Genomic DNA, 19,859 nt, shown 5'->3' with positions numbered 1-19,859 from the left:
ATTCCAGGAGTTTTGAGAGGGTGAAACAGTGTAAGAATAAATAAATCTGGAAACTTATTCCAAACCAAGGCTGCCAAACACAAATGTAGATTAGGTGTAGTTTGTTACTTATAAGTACAATGTTAAGTCAAGGACATCATTGACACCTAATAGTAGCTGCCAGGTATTATTAGGTCATATGTTTTGTAATTGTACATGAAATTCAGTAACAACTGTTTACTGTAAAACCACACAACTATAATTACTTATCCTATTTTGCTGTTGATATTCTAGAAGACATTTCATGATGACTTAGTGTTAGGGAGAAGCTCATGATTCTGAACTTCTTTGTTTCAGGTATGTATTCAGATCATGAGTGTGCTCTAAGTTAGATGACCTTATCAATGAAGTTCGTGGAGTTGCAATACATTCCTGTGCACCTGTGGATATTGAAACTGTGTGTCAGACTGAATTGCACAAGGGTGGAATTCCTTTGCCCATTAGTGTCTATCGGCGTATATAGTAAGACCAATATAGGGCATAAATGTGGCATGATTCTTCAGCTATGACTACCATTTCAAATATCATTGCATTTTCCCTCTACATTTCGTGTTAAACCGGTCTATAGGACTTGGCTAGCCTAGAAACCATTTTCAAGCTTTTAGAAGACCAATGCAAGGAGATTTAATTATTCTTACTGAAGACGTCAGTCAGGCCACAAACCTACCGCAAAAACCGAATGGAAATGACAACATATTTAGCACGGATAAACATAAGCCTGCTAGTGTAATCAGTTGATGAGCTTGTCACAAAAAATCACAATTATGACTAGCCGCTCAGTTCCTTATTGAGTAGCTCCATAAGCTTTGACCAACAGAAGGAAAAGTGGGTCAAAATCTTTTTTAGAGTTAGATTTTTATCATAACAAGTTTAACTTAGCTAGTATAAATAATCTAAAAATAAATTAAATTTATTTAATAGCAGACAAAAAATTATTGTTAAAATCTTTAACTTATCAAAAACTATCAAATAATATCTTTCACAAGTATGAACGTTTTCTCCGGTAAATCTTGAAATACGGCCGTCTTGGGTATAACAGTATTCATTAGAGAATTCAATAAATGCGTTGAACTGAGGAAGTGAAACAGGTAGCGTGGTGTTACTACTTTCCCGTACGCTGGCAACTTGCGCAGACAATCTACTGGCAACCGGGCTATATTACATGTATTTAGACTGCTGATAATTCTGACTTGATGGATTATTACTCTTTTCGACTGAACTTCAAGGTAGGTTATATTAGTCAAACTAAACTTGAGCAACTCAGATTCGGGAGGTTGCTCATGGTTCACAAAATACTATGCATTACACTCTGTGATGTGCCGTGTCAGTTTACTGGGCTGTGTGCCCGTTGCGTATCGTGGACTAGAGTAATAGTATAAGAAACAGACGCTTATTTGCGTCCTTTGCGTTTGTTAAATTTGAAAAAGTAAAGAAGTACTGTTTTATCCACGTGATGTGATCTTAAAACGAGGTTTAACTGTTTTAGTTCACATACTATAATCTGCATCAAAATAGACAAGCTCATTTATGAACAAAGGTTTCATGTATGTTAGCTTCCTGCATTTACATTCATTTCAGTTAAAAGACTAATTACTAATTTGAGGTGGAAACTGTACTAGAAGGCTGTAGAAAGAGTTAATCAACATCTAGGTGACTTAATAAATAGCGTAATAAAATGAAATTTCTTAAAGACTCTTGCTCGAAATTTAATACAACCAGACGTTAATGAAATGGTCATATTTGGAATAGTGAAGTACTCCGCAAGAGATGACTCCTGACTACAACTCTTTCGCAAAAATTTATCCAATTAAGGCAACCGCTGTAGTTAATGGCAACAGTATTAATATAATAGACATATAATATTGCTACTTTGCTAAAGAACGATAATTTAATAAATTGGTTAGAGTTTCCTGGACATATATACGTGCCATGTTGACATCATAACCTTGCACCAATGTCTATAAGGTTTAATAGATCAATCAACTTGTACTTTTATCTATGTTCAGGAGAGTCATGCAAGTTCAAGTGTACAATGAATATTGATACATGGATCTATGTGCCAACTTTTTTCCCATATATGTAATGTAGTCATGGTTGTTTATGTGTACAATGGAGATGAAATTTGGTATCAACCCATGTACTAACTTCTACTCACATATCTGCTCAAGGGTTTGTTGTGCGTACAATAACAAAACAGGTTGATACATCAATCCACATATCAACTTATACTCTCATATATGTTCAAGAAGTCATGCATGTCTGTGTGTATAACATACAATGTACTCCCAGACTTTGTACCACATCTTAATGCATGTGTTGTAGCTATTGCCACAATCGTTGTGTTGTTGTGTTGTTGCGCTGTGGTTAAAATAATTAATAAGCCACTTCTTTGACTTGCCATAAATCACATCTAATTGTTAGTGTTGTAGCATTACTGGTTACTCTGTTCAGAATGTTTCTTCAGTATTATTAAACAAACTGAACTTCAGATTCACCTATCCTCCTCTGACTGTTCAGACATCATGTTACATCTTATTGTTATTGTTATAAGGTTTACTCTGCCTAAATTAACTCATTTCAGGAATATTAAACAAGTCACCTTTTAAATTCACTGATACTTTTCTAGCTGTTTGTAGCTGTAGTAGTGTTAATAGTTACTCTGTTCAAAATGTTTCCTCAGGAATATTGAACAAAATTGTTTTCAAATTCATCAATTCTCCATTGACAGGTGATTGTATTATGAGCCTACATTCTATTAATAGCTACCACTGTTATGTGGAGTATGCATTCCTTAGTCGGGAAATCCTACATGGTGAAAAACTTCATTTTGTGTGTAAAGCTTTGATCGAACATTGTGCCTGACAAGATGGAGCTATTGCTGCCATCAACTGTGAATTACGATCTGCTCTAGCTTATTTGCTATATCAGTGCAGTAGATAGCTTTTTTGATTAGTAGATAAAGGTAAATAATCTATTTTGGGAACCTTTACGTTATATAAGGATTTTACGTCATACGAATAGTAAAATACCTGAAGGCTCTTAAATTGCTTAATCCGTTCTAGGATCTTCGTAAAGTTACTCCTTTGGCCATTCTAAAAGGAAAAACTAGACTTAACTTTGTTAATTTAAAGACTGCGCGGTAACTGTAGTATTAATGGTTTGTATTAGCGATGCCCCAATTCTAAACTCAACTGGCGATTCAGATACCGATCCGATCTACCGATTCATATTGAAAATTAATCATATTCAGATATCGATTCAGATCTTTTGTGTTGAAAATATAAATATGAATGTATTTATTTGTATTTATTTATTCATGAAATTGGACAATCTTGGTGAATCAATAGCGAATCTTACAATAAATATAAGAGCATTAGTAGTAATAGAATTAATGCTATTAACAGTACATTTAGGTTCTGGATGGTTGAAAATGAATAAAACTCTCTCAGTTATATTTACTGGCATCTAAACTGAAATAACAACGCAACGGCACTTGCATAAGAACAGCGGTTTTTTAATTTATAGTGAGCCCTGCAATAGTTTACTCACAGAGAATTTGTTCATTAAATGATTTATAGAACCATAATTATTTAGATAAACTTCTAAAGTTAATGTATAAATAAATAAAATAAAAGAGAAAAAACAGATTACCATCACAACCAAACCAAATGAGATCAACCCAACAAACTATTCATAGTCAGGACTAACAGAGAGATAGATAACTTTATGGATCGTCTGCTCAAATTACTTTTATAACGCAAGGAAATAAAAATATTCCACTGCATTCTTGTTACGTTCTTTGTTACCTTGGTCATGAATGGCTGTAATAAATCCCATAGCTGTAATTAGGAAATATCACACTTTTTTATTACTTCCTGACTAAAGCAAGGGCTTCTCAGCTGTTTTCATGTTGATCAGGCTATGGACATGAAATAAATAGTGTGGTAGGTCTGGAATTAATTGTGTAAGAGTAAGGAACTTTCAGTTGGTGATCTTTATTAGTGTAGCTAAAATACTATTTTCTGCTAAATAGTTGAACTTTAAAAAGTATCTGAAGTTTCAGATTTTTTAAAGTAAAGATTGTCCGATCCAGATACTAAACACCCATATCGACATTGATATCAAAATCAGGGCAACTCTAGTTTGTATTGACAAGTCTTGTTACTTTGTCTAATCAATTTCACTCAGTTTATTGCTCATGACTATGGTAATTTCACAGTAAATTAAAAAGAGCGCACACCTGCAATGTTAATTTATATCAGGTTTTTCATTTTTTCTAGAGAGCAAAGTCTCTTCTGCAAAAGAAAAGAATTGAAAAATATTTGATATGGCTAAAATAAAGTGAAACACAAATATATCTTTACGATAAGTATTAAGAGCAGTGCTTGATATTAGGATAAGAGATAACTTTTGGCGAGACTAAAACTCGTGACATTCAGCTTGGTATATCGGCACTCCAACGACTGTACTACTAGATCACCTTAAGTATTTCTGAATTATCGTGTGGCTACTTGTTTTTTGTGCTTTGTCGACACACCTGATGACCTCTAACAGCAAACTAGATTGCCTTGGTACTAATATAAATGCATAGGAGAACGAGCCTTATATAGGGAGTTTTCTCTCCCGAGTACGGTAAGAGAGAAACCGATATTTTTAAAGCTAGGTATGAGATTCTCGTGATTCAAATCACATTTGAGAATTTGCTCCGTTTTGACCCTTTATACGTTGTATGGAATTTTTTATGCAGTACGAAGCAAGAATTTTACATAAATTCTTTACATTACATGTATGTGGAATTTACATTATAGGAAGTACAGTCGTACCTCAACATATGAGCCTAATGCGTTCTGGGACTGAACTGTAATACAATTTACTAGCATCTCATGGCGCTATTTCCTATCTAAAATCATTAAGTACAAATTAATCTGTTACCATAATATGAAAACATTACCTAAACAGGATATTACAGTGGAAAAACATTTTTTAATTGTAATTAAGTACTTACAATACTAGTTTAGTTGTTATGATCTGCAATAATATGTAACATTATTATGTATACCACTATATGGAGTTTTACCTTCGAGACAGATGTTGTGGATAACGGCTGTCTGAGAAAGACTTGAGTTTAATCCACTAAACTTTTGTGACCCTACGTAATAGAAACTTTGAATTTAGCTTCAACGAAATTACATGTAAGTTACTAAACACACACTTGAAGCTAAGTTTTAATCTTTTACAAGACTCTAATTTTATTGTCGTATTTTTAGTATCGGTTTCCGGTTGAGCAGTTTTTGCGTCCCATTCACTATAACTTTTAGCCAACTTTTTAAAAACTTTTTTCTAATTGTCAAACTGATTTAAGAAGAAAGACCGAGCGATGCTGTTCTCCAAAGTGGCCTCGCGCACACTTGGTCATATAGTGTAGTAGCCATCGAGAACCGGCTCGTATGATCATATCTCAAAGATTACTTGTATCCCAAGAAAGAAACTTGCTAGAAAATCGGCTTGTATCTCGAGTTTCTCATATATTGGGGCACTCATATGTTGGGGCACTCGTATGTTGGAGCACTCGAATGTTGGGGCACTCGTATGTAGAGGTATGACTGTAAACGCTATCGGAGTATCCTGTATCATGAATCTTTGCTTACAGCCAAAATTATGAATACAAAATTAAGTTTTTCTAAACTGAATTTTAATCAAAAGAGCGAATGTTGCTTTATTCCTTACATGACTTCCTTTTTGATGTTAACACAATCTGGTTCAAGCTAAAAGGCAGTGCATGCTAAGTATGTACCAGTGATCTATTTTCTACCAAAGTATGCTTATAGACAGTCATCAGCATGGTATAGTTTGGCACCAAATATATATCCTACATTCTCTGTAGAGCAAACTTTAAAATCGAACAGCAACTCAATATACCAGCTGAACTGAAAACAACCCTGATATATGCATCTACTAATTATGTTAATCAACAATGTCTACTTGCACACTGATATCATCTTTGATTTCCAGGTTTATTCCTAAACTTTCTTATCTGAAGGTGCCTTCTATCCAAAGAACTATGTTGTGGTTATTGTTATCTCTTCTCCCAGCTGTCTCTGGTGGTAAGATCCTACAGTATTTGCTTGTTGTATATCAATTGGTTACTGTATGTTTTAGGTCATCTGATTGTCCAATCACGTTATTAGTGTTTCACGATCTTTATGTTAGTTAGTGTTGGTAGTTCAGATTGACTATGCTAACTGGTCTACTGTGTATCAATACAGCTGATAATTGTACTAATTGGCTCCATATATGTTGATCGAACCATTGTATCACTATATTTGGTTTTAGTTGTTCAATTCTCTATTGTTCCTTTATTCGATAAACAACTATATGTTGTAAGTATTAAAGTGTTACAAGTTTATTTATGTAAAATTGTTTCTCCTTTAATTTTAAACAATCTCATCCTGAAATTAATCTTTTCTTCACTAATTGTTCAGACATAGTACACATAATTGTTAGTATTGTAGCTACTCGTTACTCTTTTTAAAATGTTTCACCCAGTAATATGGTTCACCGAGTAAACCTATTTTGAAATTCACATCGACTTCCCTAACTGTTCATTGTATAATTCTACCATGTCCATCGATAATTATTACTGTTATATGGAACTAGTAGGTAGCAGCGTGTTCCTCTGAGCTACTTAATAGAAAGTTTTTCCATAGCATAAGGGGTGACTCTATATTTTTCTTAAACACATTAGTAAGTTTTTGCTGACATTTCTGCACGAGTGTCCTTAGAATGGTTTCAAAACGTGAGATAAAGCGACGACGAAGTGGATTGACCTATATTCATTGGCAACAAATTATACAATCATCAATCTACTTTAACATGATACCTTTAGAAAATGTAAAAAAAGATATATTTTGCACATCACTAAGCGTCGTGCTCCAATGGAAAGTGTGCAAAAAGTATGAAATTAAAATTACAAAAATTAAGCAGGAAAAGATCACATATTACTATAATGAACAAAATACTTGCTTTTAATTTTGTCTAATTTTATCAATTTTACTTATCAAAGTAAAGCATAGCGTGGTGACCTTGAGGGTTTTACTTGAGTGTTTCAACAAATGAAAATTTTCCTAAATTTTACTGTATTTGAAGTTAAATGCATTTTTATAGTCAGAGTTAGCTAGACTATGCAAAATCAATCAGCCACTCCATCACCATCTTGATAATTCCTTCAATATGAATTTTTTGGAGGTTTTCCATAGATTAGCCAATCAGCAGACTTCACACTTGATAATTAGTTTCGCTCAAACATCTATTTTGTTGAGTCGGGGTAAGCATTATTTTCAATATGACTTAAAGCTTGCTAATGTGTTTATACTTTACAACATGAAGGGGTGCATACGAATTATTGGACGCTCAATGAATTAAAAACGTTCTTGTTTTAAATGCCAGTTCTAAAACGTAGAAACCTTAAACGACCTCAAGTTTTTATACCTGCCGTAAATCCTTGTGTATAATTCAGACCCCAAACTTTGAAGGTTTGAAGGTATTTGGAGCTACTGGTATATAGCAAGTTAAGCCACACATTCCATTTTTCCATTCGTTTAACGCACATAATTCAACCTAGTGAGTCATTCTCCAAATCTACTGTCTCTGTTTGTCGCCCACACACATTGGCTGATGAGGTGGCAATTCACCAATGAGTATTCTCACCTTTATCAGAAAAGAGTTAAGCCTTCAGCAAACCACGGGAGTCAAGTACCAAATCAGTTAGCAAATTTTGTATCTGCAAAATTTGTATTTTGTATTGTATAAAGCTGCATTTAAATTGAAAGTTGTAAAGGTAGCTTTGGAAACTAACTACCGATGAATGCTACAAAACTACCATGAACGAAATGCCTCTGCAGTTTTCGGTATTAAGGAAAAGCAAGTTAGTCAGTGGACAAAGCTCAGAATAGTTTAACCCTTTAGCGACCGCAGGCTTACGGCTGGAAATTCCCCAGCGTACCAGTGCATTTACTGTAGCGATTTGAGCCTTCGACACCACTGCGTAAAAACTGCATCAATTTTCTTCAAACTTGAGGTAGTTACATAAATTAACATGCATCGGAATTCTGAGAAATTTCTCTACAAGCTGATACTTTTTTAATGTAGTTAGCTTGCATTTGCTTACCTGCAAGAGTCGCAATTCGTTGAAGCTACGAGTTTTTTGCGTTAGTACGTCATTTTCAATTGTATTTTATATTCACTGAAAGCAATTGGCAATGTGGTATAAGTAATTCTTGCATGAATTCATATGTTCACAACAATTTGCAAAAAGATTTAGTCGTCCAAGAGCATTGAAAGCGGAGTTATGAGCTCCGATGTATAGCGGGAGCGCCATTGGAAAAGCTCGAGACGCCATGTCCATAAGCAGCGCAAGACAGTCATCCGACAAGGTTGCTCCAACTTTCGTGCAAATTGGTACAAAACTGCAAATGAATATGCATCTGGAAGCTGAGACTTTTTCCTGCAGAATGAGATTTTTTCCTCTACAGTTTGCAAAAACTTTGCAGCTAGACATCTATATATGCGCAGTTACAATTTTTTGCTCTGAATTTTTATGCATTTCTTGAGACTAGATTTATGTAAAAAATTTGCATCTAAAGTCATTGCACAGATTTATGTGTGCTGCAGCAAAGATTAACTGGATGTGTGCAAGAAGAATTGAGTCGTGAGCCTATATTCACACATTTGGTGAAGCAGCAAAAGACAGGAAGCAACATTTATGAGCAGAAACAGCAAATCATGGACTGCTAGATTGCAGAACAAGATGAGAACTGAACTATTTGATTAGACTGCTGCTCTGAAGATGGCAGTGTGGAACAAATACAGCACATCAATGCACAAATAATACAATAGATTAGCAAATGTATGTACAAAAGCTAGCAATACAAATCAGTGAAGCATTTGCAGAAACTAAATAAAATACCATTTCTAAATAAATTTAGCTAGCATGGTAAGGATCAAAACATGACTCGCACAGAGATATTCCAAAAGTGACTCCGCTGCCAGTGCATTCAGCTTGCTCATCGACAATGTATACAGACAATTGGTGCACATAGCCAGAGACAGCAACGGAAAGCAAATAACATAATTCCAAATTTAGATCTTTTAAATGGAATATGCTGTCTGAAGCTGAGCCAGCCTTTCCATGCCAACAAGCTTTCATCTACAAATATAAATTTATCAGATAGAAAAACAGGATAGAACCAGTCGCATGTCATGGCAAAAACATTTTTTAATTTGAACAATTTATTGCCAGCAGGGTCTTCAAAATTGTCAATAAAGTGTAAACTTGCTTCTAATTTTCTTTCAATTTATAAACTGATTAAAAATCAGCATAGATAATAAAGGAATGTGGACCAGTAAGGCAATAGAGTAGGCTTTTTGAAAATACCTATATGCAAAACTAAACAAGCAACTCGCCAAATATTTATCATCAACAGGCTCCGAAGCATCGCAATGTTTTTGAAGGCCATATTTATTCGTTTCGTTAAATAAAACATTTATCATGGCCGATGTTTAAAAAGCTTTGAATAATAAAAACACTTACCTGTTTAAGAATTCAAACTTGTACTCCTGCCAGGCTGTCAGCAAAATGTAATTCTTTTGGTTTTAAATCAGCTCCTCTTTGATATTCGCCATTATTCGCCGTTTCAATGCCGGCCGTTTCAGTCTCACTTTCGCAATCCAAATCATTCTGTTGATTTTCTTTTTTACTTTCATCGTCTTCCTCACATTTTTCTGGTCTAAAATCCTCTTCTTCACTTTCAAACCAGTCGGTATCTTCTTGTAAACGAATCTTTTTAGCAGCGCCTCAAATATCGCGTCCGTTCATGATGATCAGCTTTTCATAAAAAACGTTCAACTTCTAACAACGTGTTCTTTTTGCACATGCGTAGAAGGGACTAATTATTGCCTCAAAATAGTAGTGTGATATCTTTTAAAACTCCTAAAAATATTAATTAAAAATTTAAGTGCCATTTTTAAAATAAATAAATGAATTTAAAAAATACGTATCAAAGACTCAGGTCTGACGGGCAATTACGGGTTTGGTACGCTGAGACTGCGCTCTCAGCCCGTCAGATTACGGGAACGGTATTCAAAAGGTTAAAGATGATTCCACGATTTAAGTGTGCGAGAAGAAAAACAATGTCAGTAGCTAAAACTAGGAGCTTCTTTAGCTTTTTTGGTAACGGAACAAAGAAATGTGGTTTCATGATCACCAGGAACATCATTCGAATCGGTGCTATGAAGTGGTCCAAGAAGAATTGTGAGTTAAGTCAAAATTTCAAAACGTCTCGCGATTGGCAGAGCAGATTTAGTTTTGCATCAAAAATCGAAAGTTGCTCCAAAGTTGCTCCAAAGCTACCCAAAGACTTGGAATGTGACACTAGTTCCTTTCAACAATTCATCATAAAACATTGCAAGTGGCACAATTTATCTCTCAACAATGTTGGAAACATGGATGAAACTCCAATGTTTTTTAATATGGCTAGGAACAAGCTGGTCAACAAAGTCAGAGAAAAAAACCTTCGGGAAATCAACAGGACATGAGAAGCAGCACTTTACGTAATTTTTGTGTGTTCAGACAATGTAACCAAGTTAAAGATAAACTTACACAAAATTTTAGTAGATTTTATCAAATAGTATCGGTATGTTTCTATCGTTTGCGATTGTTTTTGACATTTGAGGTAATCTGACTGCCAGGATGTTTCAAGATTAAAATCGACAAAACTTTAGCTAAATGTTTCACTAAATAATCCCTACAGAGATAGACTGCGAGCAAAGTAGAAAGACTGGATGATATCTGGAGACCACCCAGTTACTCATGGCGGACACCTCAAAGCTCCTTCTTTAGCCACCGTGTGTCAATAGATCCTGCAGGCCTGGAAGGGTTCGAAACCAGATATGATTGCAAACTCCTTCAAGAAATGTTGCATCAGCACTGCAATGGACGGGAGCAGATAAGGATGTTTTATGGGAGCATTAAAATGAAGCTATCTTTTGATTCCGAGGACTTTGATGCGTATAACGACACAATTCTACCTGACGAATGGACTCAAATGTTGGAGATGTAGCATGACAGTGATAATGACTAAGGAAATAATCACGTGAATATAGTAGTACTGCATATTTCCTAGTGTTTTATTGTTGAATAAATTATTGTTAGAAGTTGCTTGCGCATGCTTAAAGGTATTCTAACCCTGAACATAGTGAGAAGTTTACAGGTGTGTATAACTGGCATCCCAAGAAAACACAACTCTAAAACTAAAATTTACTATGAAAACTAAGGATATTTCAACGTGCCCCATAGGGTGTTTCAACTAATTGAAAAGACAAGACAGACAGAAATAATTCATCTGTCAACATGCCCTACCAGGGCATGTTGACAAACCAATTATGCAATTAATACTTTTGTGATATTTTCCAAAGTATACAACCAGCAGAATTGGCATTTGGCACATTTATGTAAAACATATTTCTGCATCCTTTATGATTATCTACATTCCAATATTTTAGGAAAACGTTATACCCAAAAATGCATTTTTTGTTGCAAATTCTCCAGCCTCCCCTACTACATAACCTACCTTGACCTGATGTTATAGAAACCCTCAATTGTGAGTGAGTGTCTTATTATTGCATCAGCTTGCAATCATTTCCTGAAGAATTCAGTCTCAGTCTATGCCTTATTATTATTATCATTATTATTATTATAGTTAGTTAGCTCAGCATGGTTTTAAGCTGTTGCTGGTATCTTTGGAACTCAGATCAGAACAACTAACCTGGGAGATCTAAGACCTTCCTTAGTATTCTAGCCGATCCCAGCAGTGCAGCAAATTGTACTTTTGAAATTTCCTTCTTGTCAACATTAGGTTCGATCAGCTCTTCTTCCAGAAATGATGTTGCATGATAATGTTCTCTTTACATGGCATTGTTTTATGTCATCTGCCTCCATAATTATTATTATTATTATTATTATTATTATTGTTAGTTAGATCAGCGTGGTTTGAAGCTGGTATCTTTGGAACTCGGGTCAGAACAACTAACCTGGGAGATCTAAGACCTTCCTTAGTATTCTAGCCGATCCTAGCAATGCAGCAAATTGCACTTTTGGAATTACATGTACTTTGTCAACATTAGGTTTGGTCAGCTCTTCTTCCAGATTTTTGACTGCACGTAATGCCCCAGCCACGATAGGGATGGGGCACTTAATGCCCCAGCCACTATAGGGGTGGGGCACCTAATGCCCCAACCACGATAGGTACCATCAGCACAGCTGTCTTCTAGATCTTCCTCAACTCTCTCCAGCTTTTCTTACTTCTTCCTTTTCTTCATACTTCTCCACCTTTTCCTGTTCTTTGTCTTTCACTCTCCCATCTCCTGGTACAACCATATAAATCAGCCATGGGTGGTCTAGCTCCTTATCCTGTAATACTATATCTGGTCTTATAGCTTGTGTCACATGATCTGTTTGAATGCTCATCCCATAATAATTTTGCTTTCCCATTCTCTATAACTGTTTTTGGTGGTCGTACCACTTCATAGATGTTTTGAACCCACACTGTCTAGATAGATTCCGATGCACTATTCTTGCTACTCCATTGTGTCATTTCTTGTGCACTGTTGCCGCTATCTTCCCATTTAACAATTTTATATTCCTAGAAAATTTGAGGGAGATTCCGAAAAATTCTAGAGACGTTTTATTGCATCGTTGTCACAATATAATTTGTAAAGACCTTTTAACGTCCCAGCAACGTTGTAGGAAATCCATTGCTGGATCATCCAGCAAATTATCTTGTTGAACATTCCCACCATAGTGGAAGAATGTTACATGATATTCCACAAACACTCCTTCCATGATGTTGCTTCAAAGATATTAGCTAACATTTCAAGAACTTTACATGCAGAAGATAAGTGGGATGTAAATGTGGAGACACTTAAACATTCTGATTATGTTTCACAGAATTCTCCTCTAGTGAATTAAGTACAACATTACTATAATGTCCCGAGCATAACCTTTCTACAACACTTCTTCCTCAAGCTGTACTGTTAGTAAATGCACAAATGGTAGCATGATATAACGACAAGAATAATAATATAGAGAGCAGTTAAAACACGTGTATAGCTATAAAAATCCTTTGTGATTTATAACAAAAGCACTAATGAAACCTAGTCATTAATGGAGTTTCAATAAAGTTTACCTTCGTTGTAACCTAGTTTTCAATGAATTGCTAAAATTGAAATTTGTAATGACCTTTATTTTTCTTTATATATATCGTTTAAAATTAACATAATTTGTCCTAAATTATTTTGCTTAAATATGTATTTGTAATAAAACATAAATAAAACTTTTAATTTGCTTGATTTCATCCAATTTAAAATAATCTTTCATTATCAAAGGGCGACAACTTCAAAAAAGGTCCTATGTTTCTGGCAAAAGTAGTAAAACTAAAGTTAACTTATTTTCTTAAAGATTTGTTGCCAGTGTATTTATTAAGCTATCGAGAGCAGTTCTAAAAGAGCCAGCTAACTAGCAAAATTAAAAGGTTACAATAGAAATGCTATTAAACTACATTAATGGGAAAAGATCGTCAGAAAAATTTTATATTATTCATTTGAGGGTAGAAATTATGTTGCACGATAATGTTCTCTTTACATTGCAAATCACTGTTATTTGGTACATCCATGTAGCAGTGACTTAGATTCTCAAACAGATTCTCAAACAGGTAACAGATTTTTAAACATTAAAAATAACTTTGCTGTAACATTACTGTGACATTCAGTTAAAGGTGAAAATGATGTCGCACCTCATGTTCCCTTTACATTGGATTGTAAGTCAATGTTATATGGATGTTTACACTCCAACATTCCAAAGTAAATTTCCTGTAACTTTGCCTAGACATTAATTTGAGGGTAGAAATGATGCTGCACGATAATGTTCCAGTTACATTGCATGTCAATGTTATATGCACATTTATGCTAAAAAATTCCAAAGTAACTTCATGGAATAATGCTCAGACATTCAATAGCAAAGTTCTTTAAAATCTTTCTGCGAGGTTGTTTTAACAAAATGCAATAGTAATAACCAGATAACATTTATGGAACATTATGAAAAAGTTTTCTTAGAATGTTATTTTACGCTCATTGTTACAGAACATCCCAGTACTATTGTTGTATGTTGGTTACTTTATAAAAAGATAGAAAAAAGTTTCTTCCTTCTTTCCGCATAGTCTACACAATGCGGTGTCTTTCTGCTTTCAATACGTTTCCTTCTTCATCGATTTGATAGTTGGAGAATAATAATAATCATTATTATTATTATTATTTTATTATTATGATTTGTGAATAATAGTTTTGGAACATTTACTGTTGTGCAATTAATTACTGTACTTAAAAACTTCTTGAACCAATGTAATACTATATAATACTTTGTAATACATGTTATAATGTAATGTAATACATGCTTTGCAACGTAATACTGTTTAGTACTTAAAAATATCTTGAACCAGCATGTTTGTTCTTTACAAATATGGAAGCCTGGCACTTTTCAATTTAGTTTGAGTGTATAAATGGTCTAAGTTTTATCATTTCTACAAATATCATTTAGTCATAAATTATTATGTAGGAGCTATTGGAAGATAATAGCAAAAATATTGAGTTGATGAGACATGGAACACCTACAAGCTATGAGTCAATCAATTGAGGGTGGAGACAACTAATTGAATTTTTAAAGCTCATCTGTCATGTTTTCTTTAAAATGATATTAATATTTAGCTATAACATATATTTGGGAGAGTCTTTAATATAATCATTCAAATAATTGTTTTGATGTTAGAGTGTTTGCATGTACTTTGGCTATGACATTTGGCGTACCTTTAAAACATATTATAACCTCACTGTAAGAAGTCGTTCGATGATATCTATATACTTAAACAATAACTGCCATGTACAACTTCTATCGTATATACTAGATAGATTAGACACGCTGATTCCGATTTTGCACTCAAAATAAAGATTGATCCACTAACTTTCAAAGTAATAAAGGCTTTTTTACAGCGTTTTAATATCGGTTTCGAAAACAACACAATCGGGACAACAAGCTCCACCCATAAATATGTGACACATGCTAGCTTTTTAGGAACGGAAGTTAGGGATGTTTAGTCCGATTTAGAATGATATAGAAGGGTATCTTAAAACCCATTATTATCTAATTTCAGCTTTCAAAATAATCTCAGTCTTTTCTGAAAGGTAGATAAGCTATTTAACACTGCATATTTAAAAATGAGCTCAAAAAGTGCGATAACAATGCTAGCTTGTGATAAAATCGAGCTTTTTTGAGCTCATGTTTCTCGGCATTCAGCCTATTAAACATCCTGTAACAAGCTACGAGCAATTATAAATAGTTCATCTACCTTTCATAGAAGACTGAGAAGATTTTGAATGCCGAATTTAAATAGTGATGGATTTTAAGACACCCATCTCTATCATTCTAAATCGGACTAAACATCCCTAACCTCCGTTCCTAAAAAGCTAGCGTACGTTCCATATTTATGGGCTGAGCTTGTTGTGCTGATTGTGTTGTTTTCGAGACCGATATTGAAACGCTGTAAAAAGCCTGCATGACTTTGAAAGTTAGTGGATCAATCTTTATTTTGAGTACAAAATCGGAATCAGCGTGTGTGATTTACCTAGGAGATACGATAAAAGATGTATGTGTCAGTGATGGTTTAATAATAATCGCATTCACATTGCCAACCAGATGTAGAAACTGCTGAGTCAGCAATCCATCATCAATCTATTCTTGTTATTCTACAATAGTTCCTGCTGCCCCTACGGGACTGTCTGTGGACAATAGGACAAGTACAACTGTACGATTGATATGGACTCCCCCTGTCCTGACAGATGCTGACAGCCAAATCACAAACTACCTGGTGATTAATTTACGATAAAAGCCTTTATTGCTATTTTACTCAGTTGTGCTTACAAATGTCTGCTTAATAGAATAAATAATATGCAACAGCGTTATAAAGATACCAACTGTTTTTATGTTTCTCATAACAACTTCAAATATCTTTTCTGTTAACTGGAGGAGCATCGACAAAGAACTATAATACATGTTTGCATATTGAGACAAATTGTTCCAAAATTTCTTTTAAAGTTTTTGCTAATATTTATTTTTATATAATTTTGTTCACAACAATATTTTAAAAACTTAATATCTTCTAATTGTTTTTTGCACAAAAGGTTGTTATCATACACTTTATTAGCCTCTTGCTAGATTGAATGGTAAAAACTAATAACAAAACCATGTCATGTTTACAATATTGATGAGTTGGATATTACAACTTATTAACTCTATCTATATTATTGATCAGTGTACCAAATGATTAGCAAAATTGATAACAAATGGAAAGTGATAAAGAGCAAACCACCCATGTGCAGTTGAAGCGCTTGAAGTATCCGACATGATGTTTGTGATAATATTGATAATTAATGCCTTGAAACTATATGAGCAAGTCAATGATGTTTAATTTTACATTTTAATTAAAATGTTTTAATTTTAAAACATTTTAAATGTTTTATTTAAAATTGTTTCAAATGCAGTATTTTAAGTTTATTCTGTTCAGATAATACATCAAGTATGGTGATGGGCAAAATAGTTTGGACACGATTGTTCACTAGACTAATTCAGACCAAATTTGTTATCTCAACATATTTGTTGTCTCTCATCCGGATACTATGGATACTTATATATCAATGAAATGCTTAGACTCTAAAGAATCCAAATCACCTAGTTTCACAAGAAAATTTGTACCTGCTTAGGGATTTTAGAGAGCTTAAGGAGAATATTTTTTTGTAACTCACATTTCTAGAGGATTGCCAAGTCACTTGCTGGAGGAATGGTTCATTTCGGAGACTCCCTTTCTTAATTTTAATGAACTTAATTTTTTTTTATTTTACCCATGGCATACCGTTTATGATTGTTGCACAACTTGACTACTCGAGTCTGTCAGTTGTGTATAAATTGGCTGTAAACATGCAGTTAATAGAAATAAATGTTGTTCGCAACGGAAACACTTCAAAAAGTTCATGATAGAAAAAAAAACTCAAACAGAGCTGTGCGTTTGAGTATAACTGTATAACCCATGTTAACAACCTTACAGCTATATTTTACTCACTTTGGTTATCAATAATGTTTCTTGTTATACTTGTCTAGCTCTGCTTTTGATACATATCCATAATTAATATACACGCAATGTATGTCTGGTACCTTACATGCACTCACATTATATTGTAGATACCATGTCAGGTCATAAATGATACATACTATCATTCAGCTGGAGTAGATGCTGGACCAGATGAAAGAACAAATGCATCATCAGTAACCCTTGAATCACTGTCCCCTCAAGTACAATACAAATGTTATGTACAGGCATACACATTACAAGAGTATGGAGAGCGGTCTAGTCCTGCCATCTTTTGGACTAAACCAGACAGTAAGTCTCTAGTTGTGAAATACATGTATAAGACTGGCATTTGTAGAGTAACTAAAGGTTTATCCATCATTCTGACTTGCTCAGTCTTGTGTGACTTTTTCAGGCATTACGTGGAGCTACTTAGAATGGCCAACAGTTAGTGACAGGTCGGTGACTTTAACCCTACCAACAGTTACTTACCCCTCCTCACTATCAGGATATGAGAGTATACTAATAGCTGTTCAGATGTCCTCTACCCTCAGTAGTAAACTTACCAGCACTGACATAGAGACCAGTGATGACTCATACATCACAGCTGAGCTTCTTGTTAGTAGACTCTCTGATAAGTTCACAGTTGGAGACAGCATTACATATGGTGGATACATGAACAGACCACTATACATGGGAAGCTATACGTTCTATATTGGACTAAAACCAGTAACTGAGGAGGTGGTTGATTTTATTTCATCTTCCAAGTGGCAGGTCACTATAGGTTAGTTTATATGGAGTACCTTCATTGATCCATGTAATATTTGCCATTTACTAATTATTCATTGATAAGAATGCATCTTTACTATAAGAGCCATTTCCATCCACCCGTCGGTCTGAAACCACTGAGGGCGTTAGGAAGAAAGACTTCACCGTACAGAAATCAAACCCGGGCATTTGTATTTGAAGTTAAGCTCACTACCATCTGTGTGACTCGATCACCTATTCAAGTATAAGAATAATTGTGGAGATACGTATTACTTATTATGCGTGACGAATGGGACTGCCAGCATGATAGTATTGAGTAATTCAGCTTTTCTACGTGCAAATAGATAACATGGCATATGTGAATACATTCTATAAGGTAATTTACTCACGCAATAATTTATGAAGTACTTAGTATACAAGCATTCTGATATACAGTGGACCCCTTCATACGACATTAATTCATTAAGACGAATATGTCATATAGAGAAGTATAGAAACCCATAGCAATTATCTAATGCAAATACCCCTGGTGAAAAAACATCAACATTTCATATACATACTGTACATATTAAAAATTAGTAACAGAACGGTGTATTAACCTTAGTAACTATAGTTACCTACAGTAACTTTAGTGTATTTAGTGGTTATGATCTGCTTATGATTATGATTCTTACCGCTACCTTTAACGTCGTTATTAATTTTAGGACTTGTGGATAATGAATTAAAGTTGTATAGTTTTACAGTGCACCCTCGAGATACGATGTTAATCCGTTCCAAGGTTGGCATCGTATAGTGAAAAAATCGTATGTAGGGGTATAGAAGCCATTGTAATTACACAATGCAAAGAAAAATGGTGAAAATCGTCCAATATTTTATAAAAATGTTGTACATATTATAAATTAGTAACAAAATAATATGTTAATTTTAGTAGCTATAGTTACCTACAGTAGCTGCATTGTATTAAGTGCGCCTAGTGATTATAATCTGCAAAACTGTAAAATGCAATATCATGTGTGTTCGAAATGCAGTATGCACGGTAACGAGTTCTTACTATCAAGACGTACGTACAGCATAAGCTTTTAATTCACTTCAAATATGTTTATCTTACTAAACACACATTCAAAGCTAATTAAAGCTGAGTTTCAGTATGTATTTTTAACTATTTCATTAAATTTTAACTTTTCATCACTAAAATCTTTTCGCTTCCCAGCTTTTACTATAGCCTTTAGCGAGTCTGGTTAAAACCTTTTTAAACCTAACTTGACCGTAAAAGCCGTGCGTTGCAATTCTCAAAAGCGGCCTCTCGTACACTTGACCAAATAATGGTCATCAAAAAATGAAATTTTATTTACTATACAGTAGTGTTCGCGCATACCTTTGGAGTAACGTGACTTGAGCTGTTGATCTAGTTTATTATTTTTGAGTCGTGAAAAGCAGAAATTGCCAGGAAGACACAACTTTGCTGCTGGTACAGAGAGTGCTCGAAGAAAATAAACTAACTTAGTGCGGATTATTACTTATTGAGGATGACGCTTGCTCGTGCACTGTAAATGCTGGTGCAGTGCAGAAAATTGCTAGCTAGCTAAAATTTGTAAAATGATTCAGAGAATGTTGTACAGTAGTTTGTCTTGAATGAAACGTCCACAAAAATCAATGTGCCCATACATACAGAGGTTTGTACGTATTTATACCCTAAACGGCATGGTTTTAGCATCTTCTAGAAAGTAATATGGATGCGTCAACTATCTTTAGTAGCCAGTTATATATGAGTTACATACATACGATGATTTGTATTTACGTAGTAAAAAACAGGCCCATCTGCAAAGA

The 19,859-nt window shown here is 34.4% G+C and overlaps 1 protein-coding gene and 1 long non-coding RNA gene across 2 annotated transcripts in view; both read left to right on the top strand.

Annotated features, from left to right (window-relative positions):
• Positions 1–1,196: 1,196 nt before the first annotated feature.
• On the top strand, positions 1,197–10,915 carry LOC137392665 (uncharacterized). The gene is made up of 3 exons (XR_010978232.1): positions 1,197–1,265; positions 6,052–6,143; positions 10,848–10,915. It is a non-coding gene; the product is annotated as an uncharacterized lncRNA (long non-coding RNA).
• A 3,010-nt stretch (positions 10,916–13,925) lies between these two features.
• LOC137389957 (receptor-type tyrosine-protein phosphatase T-like) overlaps positions 13,926–19,859 on the top strand; it is a 49,631-nt gene continuing 43,697 nt past the window's right edge. Inside the window, exons 1-4 of the mRNA XM_068076161.1 lie at positions 13,926–13,953; positions 15,898–16,010; positions 17,378–17,576; positions 17,680–18,048. Coding sequence (XP_067932262.1) covers positions 13,926–13,953; positions 15,898–16,010; positions 17,378–17,576; positions 17,680–18,048 — 709 coding nt within the window. The remainder of the gene's footprint in view (positions 13,954–15,897; positions 16,011–17,377; positions 17,577–17,679; positions 18,049–19,859) is intronic.

The sequence above is a fragment of the Watersipora subatra genome, chromosome 1 (genome assembly GCF_963576615.1).
Source record: "Watersipora subatra chromosome 1, tzWatSuba1.1, whole genome shotgun sequence".
In the NCBI taxonomy this organism is placed as follows: Eukaryota; Metazoa; Bryozoa; class Gymnolaemata; order Cheilostomatida; family Watersiporidae; genus Watersipora; species Watersipora subatra.
This window is presented reverse-complemented; position numbering and strand designations above follow the sequence as displayed.